This window comes from Schistocerca piceifrons, chromosome 9 (genome assembly GCF_021461385.2).
Source record: "Schistocerca piceifrons isolate TAMUIC-IGC-003096 chromosome 9, iqSchPice1.1, whole genome shotgun sequence".
NCBI classification, from domain to species: Eukaryota; Metazoa; Arthropoda; class Insecta; order Orthoptera; family Acrididae; genus Schistocerca; species Schistocerca piceifrons.
In genome coordinates, this window is record NC_060146.1 from 164,489,896 (window position 1) to 164,515,003 (window position 25,108).

The 25,108-nt window shown below is 42.9% G+C and overlaps 1 protein-coding gene across 3 annotated transcripts in view; it reads right to left on the reverse strand.

Annotated features, from left to right (window-relative positions):
• Positions 1–25,108, reverse strand: part of LOC124717136 (retinol-binding protein pinta-like) — a 271,365-nt gene that overhangs the window by 22,089 nt on the left and 224,168 nt on the right. For all 3 annotated transcript variants that reach the window (XM_047243876.1, XM_047243878.1, XM_047243877.1), the window contains 2 exons: positions 20,218–20,464; positions 15,308–15,418 (listed from right to left, as the gene is read on the reverse strand). In XM_047243876.1, the coding sequence (XP_047099832.1) occupies positions 15,308–15,418; positions 20,218–20,464 (358 nt within the window). The remainder of the gene's footprint in view (positions 1–15,307; positions 15,419–20,217; positions 20,465–25,108) is intronic.

The following is a 25,108-nucleotide window of genomic DNA, read 5'->3' on the forward strand; positions in this document are numbered from 1 at the left end:
GACAACTCTCACGACACATTTTACACAGACGAGCACATCAGCAACGACAGCAGATAACACTAAGGCGAAAAAAAGTCAAGTGAAAGCGATGTGCGTGTATACAGATGACGGTAGTATCACCTACACCAGGTATAAAGGGGCAGTGCATTGGTGGAGCAGTCACGTGTGTTCAGGTGATTCATGTGAAAAGGTTTCCGACATTATTATGGCGGCACTGCAGGAATTAACAAATGGCTTCAAATGGCTCTGAGCACTATGCGACTTAACTTCTGAGGTCATCTGTCGCCTAGAACTTAGAACTAATTAAACCTAACTAACCTAAGGACATCACACACAGCCATGCCCGAGGCAGGATTCGAACCTGCGACCGTAGCGGCCGCTCGGCTCCAGACTGCAGCGCCTAGAACCGCACGGCCACTCCGGCCGGCAGGAATTAACAGACTTTGAACGCAGAGTGGTGGCTGGAGCTTCCATTTCGGAAATCGTTAATGGATTCAACATTCTGAGATCCAAAGTGTCAAGAGTGTGCCGAGAATGCGAAATCACGACGGACAACACAGTCGCCGACGGCCTTCGCTTAACGATCGAGAGCAGCTGTGTTGGCGTCGACTTGTCAGTGCTAGCAGGCAAGCAGCACTGCGTGAAATAGCCGCGGAAATCAGTGTGGGACGTATGACGATATGTCAGGACGTTTCGCGTTTTTTAATAACGCATATACGAAAAGAGCCGCGAAATATCTGTTAGTAATGCCGTGCTTTGAATTTCTTTATCATCATTACCTTTTAACAAAGCACAATATATATATTGAGATCTTATTGTTCTGTATCTGGCCTACAATTAAAGGAACGTTTTTTCATGACTGTAACTCATTCTAAAAATCAACATATCTTCCCTACTTTATAGTTATTGAAAATTGAAATTACTTGGTTATGAACACTGATGTTACAGTTCGTATGATCGTTCAACAACAAAATTTTGCAGTGGATTTTGTTTCTCGGTAAAACACCATTCAATGCCACGACTAGCACAAGAACATGAGACTCTTATTAAAAAAAATACGTTTTCACTATAAAGTTTGCCAGACCAGAACGGAGTACAGCAAGATTCCTATTAGATTTTGACGGTACATTAACTTATTTGTACTGTGAGTTATATACTATCAGCAGCCCGCGTCAACCTGCAACACGTCATAAAATCTGCTGATCTGCACTGCAAGTCTGGAAGCTAAAAGAAATAATATTATTTTACTGTTACTTTACCGCTTCCTTGCGGTATGATGAGACTATATTGGAAGTCGTTTGAATACGCCGCGGCAGCGGCTCTTTCGTTCGCCACGCAGCTCAGCACCACAGATAATATTTATATAACTGAAAAATGTCTCAACAGGATGGGATAATAGGCAAGCAAGCTTTAACAATTAATAATGCAAGTTTTCATATACATAAGTCTATTAAAACATTTAAATATTTCAATTGTTACACACCTTTATGAATTCACACGTAATGGCGTACATCTCTTAGTCTCGACAAAAGAATGCTACACTAGCGTTCGCTACTACGACACAGGATATCTTACTCGCTCGACTCCCAGATGAAGAAGACAAAGAAATTGATGTTCGTCACGTATTATATACTAGTTACTTATTTTAATCTTTGTTCGACATTTATCGTCTGTGGCGGTTTCATTACTCGCCGACGCAGATATTCTCAAAAATAAATAATAAAAAAAAAATACATAATTTTATACAATAACACAATATGATACATGTAATTTTCTCGTTACTACATAATATGTTGTTTTTGTTTCTTACTAGACGTTACAGACGGTGCGGCGAAATTTGTCGTTAATGTGTTACGGCCGCAGAGGACCAACGCGAGTGCCTTTGCTAACAGCGCGACATCGCCTGCAGCGCGTCTCCTCGGCTCGCGACCATAGCGGTTGAACTCTAGACGACTGGAAAATCGCGGCCTATCCTCAGAATTTCCCAGAGAGTATTCGAGTGAACATTGGCAAAAGATTTCTATAAGTCTACAAATGCTATAAATGTAGGTTTGGCTTTCCTTAACCTATGTACTAAGACAAGTCATAGGGTCAGTGTTGCCTCATGTGTTCCTGCATCTCTCCAGAATCCAAACTGATGTTCCCCGTGGTCAGTTTTTCCCAGATTTTTCATTCTTCTGCGAATAATTTGTGTCAGTATTTTGCAACCGTAATTAACAAAACTGATTGCTCGGTAATACACACACGTGTCAGCATCTGACGTCTTTGGAACTGCTATTATTACACTCTTCTTGATGTCAGTCAACAACATACGCAATTAAAGTTTGTTATATCCTAAAAACAGCGGTTGGTATGTTATCGTATACAGAGAGAGAATTATACAATGAGACATGTGGCTTCGCAGCCTTCGAGTCTGCCGTTTTCAGAACAGCGATGCTTATCTCGGATTGATTAGTCTTGTCCCGTGAATGGCACTTCTCTTTAAATGAGCATAAATGCAAGATTATGGCAGTAGTCAAGAGAAAACGATTCTGATGAAAAGATGAACATCTTGAGCACGTCATATAAGAGTGCATAATACCGGGTATTCAGAAATGAATGTCGAGGCTTTAGGGCTTTGTAGCGTTTATTATATTCAACCTACAATTTTAAAAAAACATATCAAATGATAGAGCTGTTCAAACAGTTTTTCTTACAATTGTTAAATGTGAGCACCATTGGTAACACGGCACACACCGAGTCGATAGACGATTTCTTTCCAAATCTTGGTCAGTGTGCCTGGAGTAATGGTCGCAACAACTGCTTCAATCTTGTTTCTTAAGTTGGGTAAATCATCAGGTAGGAGAGGCACATACACCTAATCCTTTATGAATCTCCAGAGGTAAAAAGAGCATGGCACCATAGTGCATGAACGTGGAGGCCATGGGAAAGAAGCCCTAGCCGGCCGCGGTGGTCTCGCGGTTCTAGGCGCGCAGTCCGGAACCGCGCGACTGCTACGGTCGCAGGTTCGAATCCTGCCTCGGGCATGGATGTGTGTGATGTCCTTAGGTTAGTTAGGTTTAAGTAGTTCTAAGTTCTAGGGGACTGATGACCACAGCTGTTAAGTCCCATAGTTCTCAGCGCCATTTGAACCATTGAAAGAAGCCCTGGTAATTAGCCTTGGATTCCTAGATATTTTAGAGGGATGATCAGCTGTTAATGTCTTTTTTCTGAATGTGTACCACCCTCTAATTAAAGGCTCGTCTTAATACGTGAATAATCTGCGCAGCTGAAATATCCTCTTGATTTATTATCACTATGGTAAATACAAAGAAGTGCGAGCATTCAGAGGAGGTAATGTATCTTAAGCAACTCTCAATCTTCCTATACAGTTCATTGATATTATAGTTCACTGCCCTGATACGCAAATGTATTAATTGCTCAGGAGGAAAATGGTATGGATGGTATTAACATTGGCTTAAGTGATTGAACAATTACTTTCGTGAACAACAGGGTTTCTATTTCGGTTACAAACCTCATTTATTTTCCTAAAGTGAAGCATTTGGGGAAAACAAATTGGAACACAATAAATACCGTTACAATGCAACTATGCAACTTAAAAATCATACTAGAATACCAGTCTCGTATTGACTTGGTTAGGGACACAGGATATTATGGGCAAGCCCAGCAAGCATCGAGTATGCCAGATAACGGGTGAGGCCCACGTCGAAGGTATTTTTACACTAGCAGGGTTCCAAGGTCACAAATTTTTTCAAACCAAGTGCTGGTCTGGATCAGGTCACAGAGGATTTAGATTCACTCTGTAAAGGATTTACCAGGGAAGACACCGTGGTTATTGTGGGAGGGCCAGGGAACAGCATCGACAGAGATCCTGGGTACAGTGTAGAGTGTGACCTGGTACAGATTGCGTCGGCATCGAGACACACCAATGTTGAATTTGTATCTGTCCTGAGACGCCATGACCGGCCTCATTTGAACTCTTCTGTTGGGAGAGTTAATTTGGAGTTGGAACGAGTGCTTGGGTCGGGTGCGGGGGCTCGTACTGGTGTGGTTCCTGTTGATTCTCTCAGTAGGTGGGACTATACCAGGCATGGCCTACATCTCAACAGGAAAGGGAAGGGGAAACTGGCTGGGGTAATAGCAGGAAATTTAAGGGGGGGAGGCACTGCCATGAATGGTAAAATACCAGTGGCTACAGGTGTTGGAGCAGCACATTTTTTAGGATAGGTAAGACAGAAATATGTCAAGTTCTACGAGAGGTCAGGATTGAAAGAAATCTTCAGTTTAGGAAAGAAATTAAACAGCACCATTCTAGCACATTGGATCACCAATCACAGCTGTCAATTATAAATTTTCAAAATCACCAGAAATTTTATCTCCACCAAGTTGTATCTCAGTCCTAGGTAATTGCATTGATGAATTAAAGTCACCCAACCCAGCTGACATAATCTGCCTCTCTGAACACCATGTGACCACTGGTATAGGAACTAGGCCTAAGCACAATGAGAAACTCAGACAGGAGAGTACTTCAAATGTTAGAATAAGGAAAGGTCCTCATAAAAGTACAATTAAAAATAATGTAAGTATATTTCATCAAAATATTGGGAGTTTAAAGAATAAAATAGATGAGCTTCTGGTTTGTTTAGAAGATTTAGAAGCTGAGGATGAAATAGATATACTATGCCTGTCTGAGCATCACATTGTTACTGATATGGATAAGGTAAACGTAAGTGGATATAAGCTCTCTGCACACTTAATGAGAGAAAATATGGAGAAAGGAGGAGTTGCCATATATGTCAAAAGTTATCATTGTGCAAAAAGTATAGAAACAAAAAAGTTTTGTGTAGAAAAACATATAGAAGCATGTGCCTGTGAGCTTAAATTAAATAAAGGCACCTTTATAATTGTAACTGTATATAGGTCCCCACCAGGAAATTTTCATCTATTTCTGAAAAATTTGGACTCCTTGTTGTGCTATCTGTCAGACAGGGGGAAGCAAATTATTGTTTGTGGAGACTTCAATGTAGATTCTCTGAAAGAGGGTAATAGGAAAAATGACCTTGAAGTATTACTCGGTTCTTTCAATTTGATACCCGTTATTGATTTTCCTACTCGGGTGGTAAAGGATAGCAGCTCACTGATAGGTAACTTCTTTATAGACCAAGATAAGTTTAACCAGATAAATGCTCAGCCTGTTGAGAATGGTCTTTCTGATCATGGTGCACAGCTAGTTACAATATATGACATAGCTCCATTCAGCAATACTAAACAGTCCTCCAAAGTAGTACATTCAGTCAACAACTTAACAATTGCAAATTTCAGGGAAAGCCTACAGCAGTTAGACTGGGATGAGGTGTACCGTGAACCTGATGCCAATTTAAAATATAATTTATTTCATGACATTTTTGTAAATGCATTTGAAAACTGCTTCCCCAAGAAAATAGTTAAATATACCCGTAAGAAACCTTGTAACAAACCATGGCTTACTAAGGGTATAAAAATAACTTGTAACTGGAAAAGGGAAATGTATCTGACAGCAAGAAAGAGTAGTGACCCAGAAACTATCAAACATTATAAAAACTACTGTGTTATATTAAGAAAAAATATTAAAAAATCCAGAAGTATGTGTATCATGTCTGAAATCAGCAACTCTGATAATAAAATTAAAACAATTTGGAATATTATTAAAAGAGAAACAGGTCAACCAAGAGCACAGGAAGACAGTATCACCATCAAGTTGAATGAAAACTTTATGAACAAAAAGTCAGAAGTTGAAAATATTTTTAATAATCATTTTCTAAATGTTGTGGATATAGTAGGATCCAGGTGTTCATTAGAAGATGCTAGGCTGTTAATGGAAGAGGCCATACCTATGCAATTTGATACAATTGAAATCTCACCCACTTCTCCCTCTGGAATTAGGAAAATAATAAACTTGCTTAAAAGCAAAAACTCACATGGAATTTGATGGTGTTTCCAGCAAAATACTAAAAGCTTGTTCTCAACAGATAAGTAAGATTCTCAGCCACCTGGGTAATAGCTCTCTGGAACAGGGCATTTTCCCTGATAGACTGAAATATGCTGTTGCTATACCTTTGCACAAAAAGGGGGATAGATCTGATGTCAACAATTACCGTCCAATCTCCCTTCTAATAGCTTTATCCAAAATTTTTGAGAAAGTAATGTATTCAAGAGTAGCTTCACATATCTGTAAAAATGAAGTACTAACAAAATGTCAGTTTGGTTTCCAGAAAGGTTTTTCAACAGAAAATGCCATATATGCTTTCACCAATCAAATTTTGAATGATCTGAATAACCTAACACACCCATTGGGATTTTTTGTGATCTCTCAAAGGCTTTTGAGTGTGTAAATCATGAAATTCTGCTAGACAAGCTCAAATATTGTGGCATGAGTGGGACAGTGCACAAATGGTTCAATTCGTACCTAACTGGACGAGTGCAGAAAGTTGAAATAAGCAGTTCTCATAATATGCAAAGATCAGTACATTCCTCAAACTGGGGAACTATCAAGAATGGGGTTCCATGAGGTTCAGTCATGGGTCCTTTGTTGTTCTTAATATATATTAATGACTTGCCATTCTATATTAATGAAGAGGTAAAGTTAGTTCTCTTTGCTGATGATACAAGAATAGTAATCACACCTGACAAACAAGAATTAACTGATGAAACTGTCAATACTGTCTTTCAGAAAATTACTAAGTGGTTCCTTGTAAATGAACTCTCACTGAATTTTGATAAGACACAGTACATACATTTCCGTACAGTGAATGGTATGACGCCATTAATAAATATAGACCTTAATCAGAAGCATATAGCTAAGGTAGAAAATTCCAAATTTTTAGGTGTGTCCATTGATGAGAGATTAAATTGGAAGAAACACATTGATGATCTGCTGAAACGTTTGAGTTCAGTTACTTATGCAATAAGGGTCATTGCAAATTTTGGTGATAAACATCTTAGTAAATTAGCTTACTACGCCTATTTTCACTCATTACTTTCATATGGTATCATATTTTTGGGTAATTCATCACTGAGGAATAAAGTATTTATCGCACAAGAGTGTGTAATCAGAATAATAGCTGCTGTCCACCCAAGATCATCCTGCAGACATTTATTTAAGGATCTAGGGATATTCACAATAGCTTCTCAGTATATATGCTCTCTTATGAAATTTGTTATTAACAACCAAACCCAATTCAAAAGTAATAGCAGTGTGCATAACTACAATACTAGGAGAAAGGATGATCTTCACTATTCAAGATTAAATCTAACTTTGGCACAGAAATGGGTGAATTATACTGCCACTAAAGTCTTTGGTCACTTACCAAATAGTATCAAAAAACTGGCAGATAACCAACAAGTATTTAAGAAGAAATTAAAAGAATTTCTGAATGACAACTCCTTCTACTCCATAGAGGAATTTTTAGGTATAAATTAAGGAAAAAAAGAAAAAAAATATTATTTAAAAAAATAAAAAATAAAAAAATAAAAACAAAACAAAAAATAAATAAAAAAAGTTGTTATATTAACTTAAGTATGTTGTTAAATTAACTTAATTATGTCATGTATTGGAAAATTTGACTCGTTCCACATCATTACGAAATATCGTATTCATGATCCATGGAACTCGTATTAATCTAATCTAATCTAATCTAGTCTAATCAGGAGAAATACGAAAGCAGACGCTAAAAATGCACTGTGAAAGGCACGAGAGCTAACAATTGTACCGGAGGGTTAGCGTGGTAGTTGCCTTATAAGTGTGTATGGCACAAATAGTAAAAAATGGCACACAAATAATCAAACAAGAGGAAAATGTCAGTTACTCTCAAAATTTCACCTCTCATCCAGCTCCAGTCGCCAGTCCAATGGTCTGGTACAACACGGTTTAACCAATCGCATACTGAATTACGTCAGTGAGGCGTCAAACAATCTCGCTACCGAATGAAGTTCTGTGGTTCAGGTTCTTACAGATGTGAGAAAGAGCCATAGTTTCGGCGCATTAAGATAAGAAACACCAGTTACAGTTGCTTCACGGAAAAAGAAAGGCCCATAAACTTTCCTCTGGGATATGGCACATAAAACATTGAATTCTTTGGAGTCTCGCAGTAACTCTGCTATTTGTTGGGGATTCCCTGACTGCCAGCTGCACACATTATGTGATTCATCACTGAACACGACACGATGCCGAAAATCTCCACTGTCAAGCAGCGGCAGTTCGTTTGCAGAGTTGGATTGTAAACCATAGACGACTAAGATCCCGAACTGATTTTTTTGGGCTGCATGCGAAAAAATTCTGTCACTAATTCAACACATTCTTGAGTCATTCTTCGTCATCTCATACTCTTCTGTCTGTCTTCAAACTGATAATACCGTCAATGCATATTATTACCACTTGGAGGATTATAAAGGAACTTAAGGGGGATACACTTTGCACTGTAACAACTGACTCAGTCTTTGTTCACTGGTCGCCATCTTTGCTACTAGCGCTTTCTAACGGAAGACACTGGAAACATCACATCCGCGCATTTACAGACACACACAACTGTTTGAGTTGCTCTTTCATTTGATGTATTATTTAAAATTGTAAGTTGAGTGTAATAAAAGTTTAAAAGTCTTAAAACCCCGATATTCATTCGAAACGCCCAGTACTAAGAAGCGATACGAAAGGCAACAATCACGTAAAATCAGTATTATGTAAGGCATATGGACGACTTAAATTTATTAGAAGGTTACTGGAAAAATTGCATCCGAGATGCTAGTGGTACTGTGGTGTCACCGCCAGACACCACACTTGCTAGGTGGTAGCCTTTAAATCGGCCGCGGTCCATTAGTATTCGTCGGAACCGCGTGCCGCCACTGTCAGTGATAGCAGACCGAGCGCCACCACACGGCAGGTCTAGAGAGACGTCCTAGCACTCGCCCCAGTTGTACAGCCGACTTTGCTAGCGATGGTTCACTCACAAATTACGCTCTCATTTGCCGAGACGATAGTTAGCATAGCCTTCAGCTAAGTCAATTGCTACGACCTAGCAAGGCGCCGTCACCAAGTATATTGAGATGATAATACTGTATTAACAAGACCAATGTTCACCAATTGTGGAGTAAAGTTAAGTATTCCAGCAGCTACGTACTTTTCTTTATAGCATTCATTACGTATCCTGTTTCAGACCTCACGCCAGCCTGCGTGAGTTTAAGCGCGTGCCTTTCGGCTTCCTCTCATTGTGACTTGGCTGTCTTGCCAAGTCACAAAAGGTACTACACTCCTGGAAATTGAAATAAGAACACCGTGAATTCATTGTCCCAGGAAGGGGAAACTTTATTGACACATTCCTGGGGTCAGATACATCACATGATCACACTGACAGAACCACAGGCACATAGACACAGGCAACAGAGCATGCACAATGTCGGCACTAGTACAGTGTATATCCACCTTTCGCAGCAATGCAGGCTGCTATTCTCCCATGGAGACGATCGTAGAGATGCTGGATGTAGTCCTGTGGAACGGCTTGCCATGCCATTTCCACCTGGCGCCTCAGTTGGACCAGCGTTCGTGCTGGACGTGCAGACCGTGTGAGACGACGCTTCATCCAGTCCCAAACATGCTCAATGGGGGACAGATCCGGAGATCTTGCTGGCCAGGGTAGTTGAATTACATCTTCTAGAGCACGTTGGGTGGCACGGGATACATGCGGACGTGCACTGTCCTGTTGGAACAGCAAGTTCCCTTGCCGGTCTAGGAATGGTAGAACGATGGGTTCGATGACGGTTTGGATGTAACGTGCACTATTCAGTGTCCCCTCGACGATCACCAGTGGTGTACGGCCAGTGTAGGAGATCGTTCCCCACACCATGATGCCGGGTGTTGGCCCTGTGTGCCTCGGTCGTATGCAGTCCTGATTGTGGCGCTCACCTGCACGGCGCCAAACACGCATACGACCATCATTGGCACCAAGGCAGAAGCGACTCTCATCGCTGAAGACGACACGTCTCCATTCGTCCCTCCATTCACACCTGTCGCGACACCACTGGAGGCGGGCTGCACGATGTTGGGGCGTGAGCGGAAGACGGCCTAACGGTGTGAGGGACCGTAGCCCAGCTTCATGGAGACGGTTGCGAATGGTCCTCGCCGATACCCCAGGAGCAACAGTGTCCCTAATTTGCTGGGAAGTGGCGGTGCGGTCCCCTACGGCACTGCGTAGGATCCTACGGTCTTGGCGTGCATCCGTGCGTCGCTGCGGTCCGGTCCCAGGTCGACGGGCACGTGCACCTTCCGCCGACCACTGGCGACAACATCGATGTACTGTGGAGACCTCACGCCCCACGTGTTGAGCAATTCGGCGGTACGTCCACCCGGCCTCCCGCATGCCCACTATACGACCTCGCTCAAAGTCCGTCAACTGCACATACGGTTCACGTCCACGCTGTCGCGGCATGCTACCAGTGTTAAAGACTGCGATGGAGCTCCGTATGCCACGGCAAACTGGCTGACACTGACGGCGGCGGTGCACAAATGCTGCGCAGCTAGCGCCATTCGACGGCCAACACCGCGGTTCCTGGTGTGTCCGCTGTGCCGTGCGTGTGATCATTGCTTGTACAGCCCTCTCGCAGTGTCCGGAGCAAGTATGGTGGGTCTGACACACCGGTGTCAATTTGTTCTTTTTTCCATTTCCAGGAGTGTATTTCTACAGTGTCGTTCCAGTGTTTGGTTATGATCAAGCGGGTACGAGAACAGGGACTAAATATATTGAGTAAAGCGCAGCCAGCATCGTAACAGGGCGGCACAGTCTCCACGAAAATATAATATAAATACTTGGGGAACGTACATGTGAATCCTTCGAAGAAAGATATGTTACTCGGTAAGTTTACAGAACTTCTGTTCGAAGAATATCGTGCATCATCGCAAGCTCGCCAGACAAAAGTTAGTCATCCCTAGAGCAATAATTACAAGCATCATTTAATACCGTGTAATTCCACCCCTGAATTTGATAATCTCCTGGATTCGATCACCAAGTGAGTCCTTCAGGTTGTGCACGTATGTAGCATCTACCTTAAGTCACTCGCCGAGGATTTGATCGCTTAGTTCCACCAAACTGCGGGGATGCTGGTATAGGCCTTTCACCCGATGTTGCAACGGTCTCCAAGTCAGGCAATTTTGCAGGCCAATCGTGATGTAATAGGATGTAATAGGGTGGGGGAATGTTCGGAAAACCAGACACATATTCACGCTCCACGACGAACTTTGTTTTTTTCGTCTCTAAGTGCCTGTTTGAGCAATAGCCTTATGTGAGGTGACGGTCTCCGAATATTCATAGCATACAGTTCTTGTCGTATTCTTCTCTCGCTAGCAGCAGTTCTTCCCGGGTTTGGAAGAGGGGTGGGAAAACCGACCTGTTAAAACTGATACCAGTATTTTAGTTCTGAATAACCGGTATTTGTTTGATCTCCGTTATAAAAGGTGCTTTTTATTTCTTAAGTATAAACGGATAAAAAACCGAAATATCAGTTAGCCATAGCAGCAAAGCTAAAGTTTTCTGTTTTGAAAAACACCTTTTTTTAAAGAGGACACATTTTTATTAGGCATTAGTTTGAAACATCGTGTTATTAAAGAAAATGGGAAAAGCGATCTGTGCTGTTTGAGTAACAGTGCCGACGGAAAAGCAGAGTAAGGTACGTGTGTGTGTGCAGTGTGCAAAACTTGCCCCCACCTTGTCTAAACGGTTGTTTCACGCTGTCGTCATATATACTTGTTGTATTGCGAAATGGTACCAGCCCTAATCTGAAAATATTTTACGAACTGACGCAGCAATGAAGTACAACGCTTCATTTACTTTAAAGGAGTGAAAATTGGTTGGTCGTTTGGTTGGTTGATTTGGGGGAGTGGAACAAATAGCGAGGTCTCCGGTCCCATCGGATTACGGAAGGATGGGAGGAACTCGGCCGTGATCTTTCAAAGGAACCATCCCGGCATTTGCCTGAAGCGGTTTAGAGAAATCACTAGAAACGGAAATAAGGATGGCCAGACGCGGGTTTGAAACGTCGTCCTCCCAAATGCGAATCCAGTGCGCTAACGACTGTGTTACCTCGCTCGGTAAAAAGAAATTGGTCTGCCATTTCTACGAAATAATAAAGGAGGAAGGAAATTATGGTAAAAGTAATAAATTAAAACTAGTATAGTATACAGTAAAAACAGAAAGTCGCTGATTTGCTGCCTGTGTCTGCATAATATGTCTTTATGTACATATAGCCCTCGAATACGCACAAATTGACAACAAAAATAGACTATGAGCACTGATTGTTAGTAATGCTCAGATAATGGTATGACCCCCGATTACAACATTATTTTTGAGGAGAGTTTCGAAAAAATTAGAATAAATATAAGGTAGGAAATTTTTTGTTGTATTCAGCTACATAGTGAGAAAACAGCGAACGGTGGACAAGATAACTTTTTTATTTGACTATTTAATTTAATATTTTGATCCTATGCGTGTTAGAACGGAGGCAGTCAAAATTTTTCAATCTTTAATTTCCACGTTTATTATAGGAAATAACTGAAATGAAACACGGAAGTTAGTTATTTCAAAAACCGATTATTTTGAGCGGTTTTAACAGCCAGGTTAAACTAACGCGCAATAAAATCGATGACATAACCAGAAACCGGTTGTTTCAGCGATAACCGCCATCTCTGGTTTGGAAGCGATTTTGATTCACAAGTCGTGAAACATATATGAAAATGGTATCTGTTCTTTCGGATATGTTGTTTCAGTAACATGTCCGAAAGAACAGATACCATTGGTGACGATACAGTGCTCTACAATGAAATGACAACTAAATCATGACCCTACGCTGCCGACAGTCGTTGATGTACGTCAACGGGGACGGTTGAAAATGTGTACCCCGACCGGGACTCGAAACTGGGATCTCCTGCTTACATGGCAGACGCTCTGTCCATCTGAGCCACCAAGGCCAAAGAGGATATTGCGACTGCAGGGACGTATCCCTTGCACGCTCCCTGTGAGACGAACATTCCCTACTTAATGCCGACACACTATATTAATGCCCTCGGTGGCTCAGATGGACACCGGCACGGTAGCTCAGCAGGTTTGGTCAGAGGGTTAGCTGTCCTCTGTAATGAAAACACTGAGTTGATCGATCAACGACGAACTTAAACGGGTGTCTTACGACGTTCGCCCCGAGCAGATGCAACGAACGAAAGCGAACAAAATGAGATTAAAAAAAAAAGATGAATAGAGCGTCTGCCATGTAAGCAGGACGTCCCGGGTTCGAGTCCCGGTCGGGGTACATATTTTCAACTATCCCGGTTGATGTATATCAACGCATTTCGGCAGCGTAGGATCTTGATTTAATTATCATATCAGTCATGAAACGTCTCTAGCCCCTCTGTGCCCTCGGTGGCTCAGATGGATACAGCGTCTGTCATGTAAGCAGGAGGTACTGGGTTCGAGACCCGGTCGGGGCACATATTTTCAACTGTCCCCTTGATGTATATCAACGCCTTTCGGCAGCGTACGGCCTTGATTTAATAATCATTTCAGTCGTGATACACGTCTCCAGTCCCTCGCAGCTAGGATCTTCCTCCGACCAAAATTGTGACGTCATGTGTCCGGGCTCACAGCTTTACACACGCTGAAGCGTCCGCCGCCAAGTACCAACAAATCCAGCACTTTGGACTTTATTCGCTTGCTAGGGACACTACTCCAGCCTCGCCCTAACGCCTCCAGTTTGTCGACCTTCGCACGGAACTTCGCGATAGTGCCTCTGTGTACACTGATGGCTCTCGGACTGACCGTGGTGTCCGGTGTGCCTTCGTCACTGGCACGATTTCCGGTATCGGCTTCCGGAACGCTGCTCAGTATTTACAGCCGAGCTCTTCCCCCTGTATCGGGCCACGCAGTACTTGTGGCGACACAGGTTTTTCAATTGCGTCCTCTGCTCAGACTCTCTCACTGACCTTCAGAGCCTCTGTGTACTGTACACCGTCCGTCCCTTAGTGCAACGGGTCGAGGAAAGCCGTCACTTCCCCGCTGTTGATGGAGCCACTGTGGGGTCCTGGTCGCTTGGGTCTGACGGGAAAAGAGGCTGTTGACGCTGCTACTGAGGCTGCAGTCTTCCTACCTCGGTCTGTTAGTTCTTCTACTCCTGTGTTGCCATCTGTCGGCAGGTGGTGTCACTTTGGAATCACCACTCTTCTTCCCTTCATAGGAACAAGCTCCGGGAAATTAATCCCCTCCCAGCGGCTTGGAAGACCTATTCCCGGCACTCTCGCCGTGAGGAGATCATTGGGAATTGTCGCTCTGGCCACCACCATTTGGTAAATGGTGATACCCCACCATTTTGCGCTCATTGCCGCGTGGGGTAGCCGCGCGGTCTGGGGCGCCTTGAAGTTCGCCCCCCCCCCCCCCTGCCCCGACACCCCCACCCACGAAGGATGGAGTCCTCCCTCAGGTATGAGAGTGTGTGTGCTGTCCTTAGCGTAAGTAAGGGAATACTCCTTTTTAACTACTTACGTTTTAATTTATGTGTACCGTCAGAGTAATCGGTTGTTTTAGCCAATGACGCACGGGCTGTCGACCGCGTTTTACTTTTTATGCATCGTAGCAATATGGCGAAGGATATTTAATCCTTCGTCCAGGACCTCCATTGTCTCTATGGCTTATGTCATGTAACTTTCTCTAAGAGAAACTCCCTGTTTTTAGCTGTCTTGCCTTCCGTCGATTGGGCTTAACGTGCAGTCGCTTTTAACTCGTTTTTCGTCTTCGTGTTCTACGGTTCTGACATGGACGCGTATGACCTTCGTTGTTTTTGCGCCCTAAAACAAAACAAAACATCTCCAGACACCTTTTGGCCATGAGTATGGTTAAACACGATGTCCCCAGTTGCCAGGCAATCACGTCCTTACATTTACCCTTGTTTACGTACAATGTCCACATCAACGTCTCACCCATCGTCTCACCCATCGATACGAAAAAAAAAAAACGATGACGTTCAACTATTTCAAGTGATTATACTATGATGTGGCACTTCAACCATGAACGTTGGATCTTTCGTGCAAGTCGGTGAGTGACTGCATGATTGTGAAGCGTCTAAAAGGCAATGGCGTCTAAAAACGAAATAAGAGAACAGTCAGATGACGAAAATGATACCATTTAGACAATTCTACACAAATATGGTTCCGAAAAACAAAAACAAAAATTCAATTATTGAACGTTGCAATGAAAAGTGTCCCCTTTAAGTACAACACCAACATTTTATTTACTGTTCGTACCATGTCGATGAGCTCCTTCTTCATGAAAGGCTTCATGAGGGCGAGGAATTTGTCCATAAAAGGCACGACGTTGATGTAGTGGATGGCCTTTATCCTGACAGGCAGCGCTTCCTGGAACAAGCAAAGAACAAGGCTATAGGGTAGTCCGAGCGATTTTTCGCGGCTCTTCTTAAGAAATCGGTCGAACAAGAACCTACAGTTATCGCTAAATATGTACAGCTCTTGCACAATATTAAAAATTTTATTTCTTCAAATACAGCCACAGTTCTGTTCATTTTTTAATAAAAATGGAGTAGAGACAACATGAATGTTACTAAATTTATCAAAAATAATGAACATCACCTAAAGGCACCTAGCCAAAACAAAAAATAAAAACTAAAATCTCACAGTACGTAATTTTTCTTTAGAGATGAAGACATGAAATAATGAAGAGAACATTATTACTGGTAAATACGACGTTATATTGTGATGGAATGAGGACAGAAGTGATTTCAAACGATGCCGAAATTATTAATCCTCTTCTTACACACATTCAGTGGCGGAAGTCCTACTGAGTAGGAACAAATACTGAAGGAAATTATGTCGAGTAACGGTAAGCCAAAATCACCACGTGACCACTGACTGCTGAACATATTACCTGCAAAATCCAAAACACTCGGGCTCCTCACTTCCTCCATTCCCTCTTCCCCGGGGAACCACCAGGAATTGATCAACATCTATCAGGGGAATCACGCAGGCAACCGTGCTACTTACATTCAAGGTCATGTGACATGAAAATGACCACAAACCCTTCCGCTCCCCTCTGGACCTAATGGGGATCATGCAGCCCCTCCACACTTTCATCTTTTACAAATGGAGCACTTCTGTGGTGGGGCTCACTCAGGAGAGGATGTGCCTATTCGTTAATACCAATATTAAGTGGCACTAGCAGAGCCCTCTTACGTAGTTTTCGAATTTTCTCATTTCTACGCATTTTTATCGAGATTTCCACAATTTTACGTGTTTTTTCCAATAAAACAAGACTCTTCACGACGTCGGGCCCACGTCATGACCTTCTCAGGCAATCACAATGGAGAATTAGATATCACTGATCTTACATAATTGGGACACTCTGGAGCTGGGAACAACAGGGATATGCCGAGTCTGTTAATAACAGATTACATCAGTTGAGATCTGTTTAACATTTCGAGGCACCACCAGAGGCCTCTCAGTTCAACGTACTTTCGACAACTTACCCCGTTGTACCCAATCACGTGAACTACTTGACAACTTCGCGTTATATCGTGTCACGAGGTCGTGTCACCGTGTTGTGTCTCATAGTGTCACCTAGCGTCGCGGCGCATCGTCGACGTCATGATGCTCTCAGCATGGTCCCGATTTAGGCATCGTTGCTAAGCCATAGCTCCATTACTAGAGTGCGACGTTCTAGAAACGAACACGCTGGTAGAAATAGTGACATCATGTAGAGGATGTCATAGAGAATTTAATAAGGACTACCGATTTCCGGCGAAGCTGAGGGAATTAGATTAGGAAATGAGGCACTTAAAGTAGTAAAGGAGTTTTGCTCTTTGGGGAGCAAAATAACTGATGATGGTCGAAGTAGAGAGGATATAAAATGTAGGCTGGCAATGGCAAGGAAAGCGTTTCTGAAGAAGAGAAATTTGTTAACATCTAGTATTGATTTAAGTGTCAGGAAGTCATTTCTGAAAGTATTCGTATGGAGTGTAGCCATGTATGGAAGTGAAACATGGACGATAAATAGTTTGGACAAGAAGAGAATAGAAGCTTTCGAAATGTGGTGCTACAGAAGAACGCTGAAGATTAGATGGGTAGATCACATAACTAATGAGGAGGTATTGAATAGGATCGGGGAGGAGAGAAGTTTGTGGCACAACTTGACCAGAAGAAGGGATCGGTTGGCAGAACATGTTCTGAGGCATCAAGGGATCACCAATTTAGTATTGGAGGGCAACGTGGAGGGTAAAAATCGTAGAGGGAGACCAAGAGATGAATACACTAAACAGATTCAGAAGGATGTAGGTTGCAGTAGGTACTGGGAGATGAAGAAGCTTGCACAGGATAGAGTAGCATGGAGAGCTGCATCAAACCAGCCTCAGGACTGAAGACCACAACAACATACCGATTTCTAGCCGAACGCATTGTTTTAGAAAATGAAGCATGCTTCCCAGTCTTGCGTCTGTAGAAGGTAACAGATCAGACGAAATGACGTTCAGTCATCCGACAGAGTAACATTGAATTCCACAATTAGTTTGGCTGCCAGTCCAGATGTTTTGTGTAACCTATTTCCGTCTTAGAACTATAGGCATACAGGACATTGTTTTATAAACTATTTTGGTTCCTGACAGCCTTTCTTGTAAGTAGAGTGCCATGTTATTACATCCTTCCATTACAAAAAAATTCATTAAAGCCACAGTCTTCCACACCATCTATTCATCCAGCTAAAAAAGTATCACTTATTTCTTGTAATTTTAGGGATCACTGCCAGAAAAGACATCTCTATCAATACCATATGATTTAGCATCACTCACCCCCAGAGACAAGTTCCAAAATGATCTTCCAGATACATACACGAAACTTTAACAGTTAATGGTCTAGATATCCTTGACAGACAATTTCCCCTATACGAATCAAGAAGGTATAATTTAAAAAATTGGTTCAAATGGCTCTGAGCGCTATGGGACTTAACATCTGAGGTCATCAGTGCCCTAGAACTTAGAACTACTTAAACCTAAGTAACCTAAGGACATCACACACACCCATGCCCGAGGCAGGATTCGAACCTGAGACCGTAGCGGTCGCGCGGTTCCAGACTGCAGCGCCTAGAACGGCTCGACCAGACCAGCCGGCAAGATATAATTTTTTCTGTAACACTACCAATTAGACCTTCTAGAGCAGATGCATGGTTGTTCTTTCCATTCTCGGATTTACTGTATTATCATTAGAATTTTCCCTGCCGATTTGCTTACGACGAATAGATAGTCTTCTGGATGTGCAGCATCATTACTGTCAGTTCCCGATTTGGCGTTGTATGTAACTATTTGTCCCTTTATCAGTCCATTTTGGTGGGGGTTGATAGGGTCCCCCCCCCCAATCACATCTACATTAATTCTCCGGATGGCGGCAGGTTGATTCCACGCCAGTCTATTTTAGTAACTTTACTTATCTACACCCTGGCCATTAAAACTGCTACACCACGAAGATGACATGCTACAGACACGAAATTTAACCGAAGGGAAGAAGAACCTGTGATATGCAAATGATTAGTTTTTCAGAGCATTCATCCACACAAGATTGGCGCCGGTGGCGACACCTACAACGTGCTGACATGAAGAAAGTTTCCAACCGATTTCTCATACACAAACACCAATTGACCGGCGTTGCCTGGTGAAACGTTGTTGTGATGCCTCGGGTAAGGAGGAGAAATGCGTACCACCACGTTTCCGACTTTGATAAAGGTCGGATTGTAGCCTATCACGATTGAGGTTTATCGTATCACGACATTGCTGCTCGCTTTGGTCGACATCCAATGACTGTTAGCAGAATATGGTATCGGTGGGTTCAGGAGGGTAATACGGAACGCCGTGCTGTGTCCGAACGGCCTCGTATCACTAGCAGTGGAGATGACAGGCATCTTATCCGCATGGCTGTAATGGATCGTGCAGCCACGTCTCGATCCCTGAGTCAACAGATGGAGACGTTTGCAAGACAACAACCATCTGCACGAACAGTTCGACGACGTTTGCAGCAGCATGGACTATCAGCTCGGAGACCACGGCTGCGGTTACCCTTGACGCTGCATCACAGGCGGGAGCGCTTGTGATGGTGTACTCAACGACGAACCTGGGTGCACGAATGGCAAAACGTCATTTTTTCGGATAAATCCAGATTCTGTTTACAGCATCACGATGATCGCATCCGTGTTTGGCGACATCGCGGTGAATGCCGGTTGGAAGCGTGTATTCGTCATCGCCATACTGGCGTAGCACCCGACGTGATGGTATGGCGTGCCATTGGTTACACGTCTCAGTCACCTCTTGTTCGCATTGACGGCACTTTGAACAGTGGACGTTACATTCCAGATGTGTTAAGACTCGTGGCTCTACCCTTAATTGGCCGGCCGGAGTGGCCGTGCGGCTATAGGCGCTACAGTCTGGAACCGCGAGACCGCTATGGTAGCAGGTTGGTATCCTGCCTCGGGCATGGGTGTGTGTGATTTCCTTAGGTTAGTTAGGTTGTTCTAGGTTCTAGGGGACTGATGACCTCAGAAGTTGAGTCCCATAGTGCTCAGAGCCATTTGAACCATTTTCTACCCTTAAATCAACCACTGCGAAAGCCTACATTTCAGCAGGATAATGCACGACTGCATGTTGCGGGTCCTGTACGGGCCTTTCTGGATACAGAAGATGTTAGACTGCTGCCCTGGCCAGCACATTTTACAGATCTCTCACCAATTGAAAACGTCTGGTCAATGGTGGCCAAGCAACTAGCTCGTCACAATACGCCAGTCACTACTCTTGATGAACTGTGGTATCGTGTTGAAGCTGCATGGGCAGCTGTACCAGTACACGCCATCCAAGCTCTGTGTGACTACATGCCCAGGCGTATCAAGGCCGTTATTACGACCAGAGGTGGTTGTTCTGGGTACTGATTTCTCAGGATCTATGCACCCAAATTGCGTGAAAATGTAACCACATGTCAGTTCTAGTATAATATATTTGTCCAATGAATACCCATTTAATATCTGCGTTTCTTCTCAGTGTAGCAATTTTACTGGCCAGTAGTGTAGCAGAAGCCAGTTATTATTTCTCTCAGCGTACAATAATAAGCTTGCTATAACCGTTCGACATGCATACATTCCACAGACTGTGGCGACTGCGGCCTGGACGCACCTGCAGGTAGTAGAGGAACCGGGAGAGCGGGCCCGGCGTGAGCCGCAGCAGGTGGCCGAAGACGACGCCGCTCATGTCGAAGATGAGCACGAGGCCGGGCGCGGTGCCCTCGCGGCGCTGCCACACGTCCAGCAGCATGAAGAAGGCGCGGAAGCAGTCCGAGTAGTTGAGCAGCGCCGGCTCTGTGTTGCGGAGCCGCATCAGCACCACGCAGTCGCCGTCCGGAGACCTGCCCGCCATCCCGTACCTGCAACGCGACACACACACATCCCGTAAACAGCGTGCGGCGAACAGACCGGCAGTGGTTCGTCGCTGTTGGTTGGGCCACCACCTCACAACACATATACACTGATGACTCAGAGTATTATGCTCTCGTGAGAGAAGCCGTCGGATGGCGATGTGCGCTTATACAGATAGCGGTACTAATGCATACACAAGACGTAAAAGGGCAGCGCATTGATGGAGATTTGTTCTCAGGTGATTCATGCAAAATGTTTTACGACCTGGTTACGGCTGCACAGAGGGAACTGACGTACTTTGAATGAGGAATGCTAGTTTAAGCTAGACACATGGAATATTCCATTTCAGAAATCGTTAGGGACTTCAATATTCTGACAAACACATTGTTAAGAGAGTGACGAGAATACAAAATTTCAGGCATCACCTCTCACCACAGACAGCAAAGTGCAAGACAGTCTTTATTTAACGACCGAGAGTAGTGAAGTTTGAGTGGAGTTTCTAACAACCAAAGCACAACAAAGGTCAAAAACTAATTATGATTGTAGTGTGGCTCACACTGCTAAATATGGAATTTTCAGGCAACAACAAAGTTATATTATGTGGCAGGTATCACTAGAGTACAGTTATTAAAGTCATTTCTTGAAATAATGGATAAACTAGGCACTCATCTTTTCGTGTTTCCCACGCTGGTCTTGTTGTGAACTCATGGCTCAATCGTCAAAAATCTGATGATTCCAAGCTTGGATGCAAACAGGCCTAGGTGTTATTCTGAGATATTCAAAAGTTTTATAGATGTGTTTCATAAACCATTCTTGAAGATTAAACTTTAGCAAGTTAGGACAATGGTGATGTAAAAAAGTAATCAGCACTCCGAATTTAAGTTACACTTCTTTTTTATTATTTTTCTTGCAATATCGCGTAACTCGTTCCAAAACATCACTTTACAATGTAAAACATACTTGAAAATATCTTCCTCACTGTTAAAGTTCACATTTCATAAACTGACTACAATTTGCGTCTTTTTAACATGACTACCAAAGCTTGACTCTCTAATAACCGCTTACGCGCCCAAAAATCAGAGTTACAAGTACGTCAAAGATCACAGTGACAAAATAAAGAATACACATAAGAACAATATCATTGCAATATATACATATCGATGTATCGAAGTACCTCTACATTAATGAAATCAAATCTGAATGTTGTCACAGAAATATGTTAATTATTTTACAGAAACACAGTAGAAAATTGCTGGTATTGAGAGGTTGAGGTGAGGTGCCGTAATGGTTACATAATTCAAGTACAAGTTGTCAGTGCTAACAATTAACAATGCATGAAATAACCACAGAAATCAATGCGGGACCTACAATGAATGTATCTGTTAGGGCAGTGCAGCAACATTTGGCATTAATGGGCTATGGTAGCAGATGACTGATGCGAGTGCCTAATAGCACAACATTACTTGCAGAGCATCTCCTGAGCTCGTGACCAATTCAGTTGGACCCTCGTCAGATGAGTCCAGATTTCAGTTGGTATCAGCTGATCATAGGGTTTGAGTGCACGCAGGCTCCACGAAGCCATGTATCCAAATTGTCAAGAAGGCACTGTGCAAGCTGATGGTGTCTCCATAATGGTGTGGACTGTGTTTACATGGAACAGATTGGCTCGTCCAACTGAACCGATCATTCACTGGGAATGGCTATGTTCGGCTACTTGGAGACAAGTTGCAGCAATTCATGGACTTCATGTTACCAAACAGTAGCAGAATTTTTATAGATGACAACGCCCCATCTCACTGGTTCATTATTGCTCACAACTGGCTTGGTGATTCTGGACCATGTGAGTGACGGATTTGGCTACCCAGATTGTCCGACATGAATACTATCAAACATATATGGGACAAAACTGAGAGCTCAGTTCATGCACAAAATCCTGTACTGGCAAAACTTTCGCAATAGCGCACAGCTATAGAGACAGGATGGTTCAGTATTTCTGCAGGGGAGTTGCAATGACCTGTTGAGTCTGTGCCACTTCCAGCTGCTTCGCTACAGTATGCAAAAGAAGATATTCCTTGACTTTTGTAACCTCAGTATATAATCACCTGTTTCATAGCCTGTAGTCCACCTTAGGGATACAGAACAGCAGCCATTCTATGTGGCAAGGTTTAGAAAAGTCCTCGACAGGTTTTTGTAGGTATGTGGTCTCAGACATCTGTCCACAGCTTTCATAGTTTCCACACATTACAGGGTAGCAGTTGGTGCAACTGGCAACTAATAGTATCCCACTTGTGTTCTTTTGGGCTCAGGTGAGGTACATTTGGTGACAAAGACATCAAAGTGAGATCACTCCACCACTTCTAAAACTGCAGCAGCTGGATTCTGGCCTTATGATAAGGGTAGTTATCCTGCTGGAAGATGCCATAACCATCAAGACAGCCAATAATGTCCACTGTAATTTTCAAATAATCCATAGCTGATACGGCCCCTTCGATTGGTACCAAAGGTCCCTCATAAGACAATGTCAATGTTGTGGACTGGCAAGACAGCCAATCCACAGTGACGGGTAGCCGAAAGGCACACGTTTAAGCTCACGCAGGCTGGCGTGAGGTCTGGAACAGGTAAAGGAAGTTATAGTAGCAAAGAACGTACGTAGCTGCGGGAATACTTAACTTTAATCCATAATTGGTGAACATTGGTCTGACGGTACATGCATCACAAGATAAATAGCCAATGATAATGGCGCCTTGCTAGGTCGTAGCAAATGACGTAGCTGAAGGCTATGCTAACTATCGTCTCGGCAAATGAGAGCATAATTTGTCAGTGAACCATCGCTAGCAAAGTCGGCTGTACAACTGGGGCGAGTGCTAGGACGTCTCTCTAGACCTGCCATGTGGCGGTGCTCGGTCTGCAATCACTGATAGTGGTGACACGCGGGTCCAACGTATACTAACGGACCGCGGCCGATTTAAAGGCTACCACCTAGCAGGTGTGGTGTCTGGCGGTGACGCCACAGTCAGTGTCTCCCTTAGCACAATACCGTCATTACAAGTACGTGTCCATTGCGCAGTGGATGTTCACACAGATGATGGCACATACACACACGATAATTCACCTTGTGCAACAATAAACATGGTTCTCCTGACCAGGCGATACGTCTCCATTGATCCACAGTCCGATCTCGATGATGCCTACACACTGAAATCGTAAATGATGATGTCGTTGGGTAAACATGGGAACACGTAGAGGTCGTCTGCTGTACGTCAAACAATTTGTCCTTAACCACGTGGTCCTGGAACGTTTGTGTGTGCACCAGCACTGTACTCAGTCATGAGTGAAGCGGCAGTTGTGCAGCTGAGAGGATGCACTTTTAGCTGTAGCAGTTTGTCTGATACAAAATAATTTAATTTAATCTCTGTTTTTCATATACTCCTGCAAATAAATAAACTGTATTGTGTATTTTACTGTGAACCTTACTCTAAGTTCTTTCCATTAATTTTAGTGCATATTGAAATGCCATTGATAATTTTGGGCGTTAGTAGTTGAGAAGCGGCTCCATTGCTGTTGTATGTGAGGGAAGCTGGCAGGTGCAGGGGTGCAGAAAGGCCATGCAACTATGAACCAGCCTGCAGTGTATTTACATACAATTGAAACACCTTCGAAACTTTTCATGCTACATAAGGCCATAGAAGCATGGTCTTCTCCAAATGTTGTTGTGACTAAAATGCGATTCTGGTAACTGGAATCCAAGATTTTTGTAAATCATGCCTTCTACGTGCTTGTGCTGATGTTTCCATAGGGACTTTCATCCCCTAAGACATATTTACTTATATCTAACCAAGAAGATAAATACACAGATATAGTTTTAACAATTTTTTAATATAAGGAAATACTTTCTTAAAAATTTTGATCCCCTATTTCACCACATTAGGGGATGAATTTTCAAAAACAATGAAACAAATACTTTTTTTAATTTTCAACCGTGAAGCCAAATTCAAATTGTCATACATTTAGCTTTAAAAATGATTTCATAATGAATTAGTTTCCTACAACATTTGTCTTTGACACGTATTTTTTATTTCTAACCGAGAAGCCAGAAGTCAGATAGCAATATTCGTAGAAGTATCCTTCAAAATGCTTTAGTAGGTCTTTAATAACGATTTATTTTTAAAAAATTCACGCATTAATTCACCCCCATAAGGGTTAAACTTCCGAAGATACTGAAAGATGTATTACTTTATATCCGATCAAAAAGCGAAATGCCAGTTTTTGTAGGGCTAGCTTCAAAATTGCCTTAATAGCAATATACATTAAAAAAAACTTTCATGTCCTCTTGCACCCCTTACTGGAGGAATTTCGAAAAATCCAGAGTTTTTATCCTAAGTGGTTTTGGCTGAGCGATGATGAGTCAGTGAGTTAGTGAGTCAGCCTTTTACTTATATATATTGAGAAGTAACAGGGCACATCGTTGTTTGGAAACGTTAAGTAAATTAATGGTTGTAAGTGGTGGCTGCAAGTAGCCGAACATAGCCATTTCCATTCAATGATCGGTTCAGATGCAGCAAAAGATCAGACCTTTCTATATAAACACAGTCCACACCATTGACATTTTCGGTCCATGGCTTCGAGAACTCTCCATCTCACGAACCCTAACG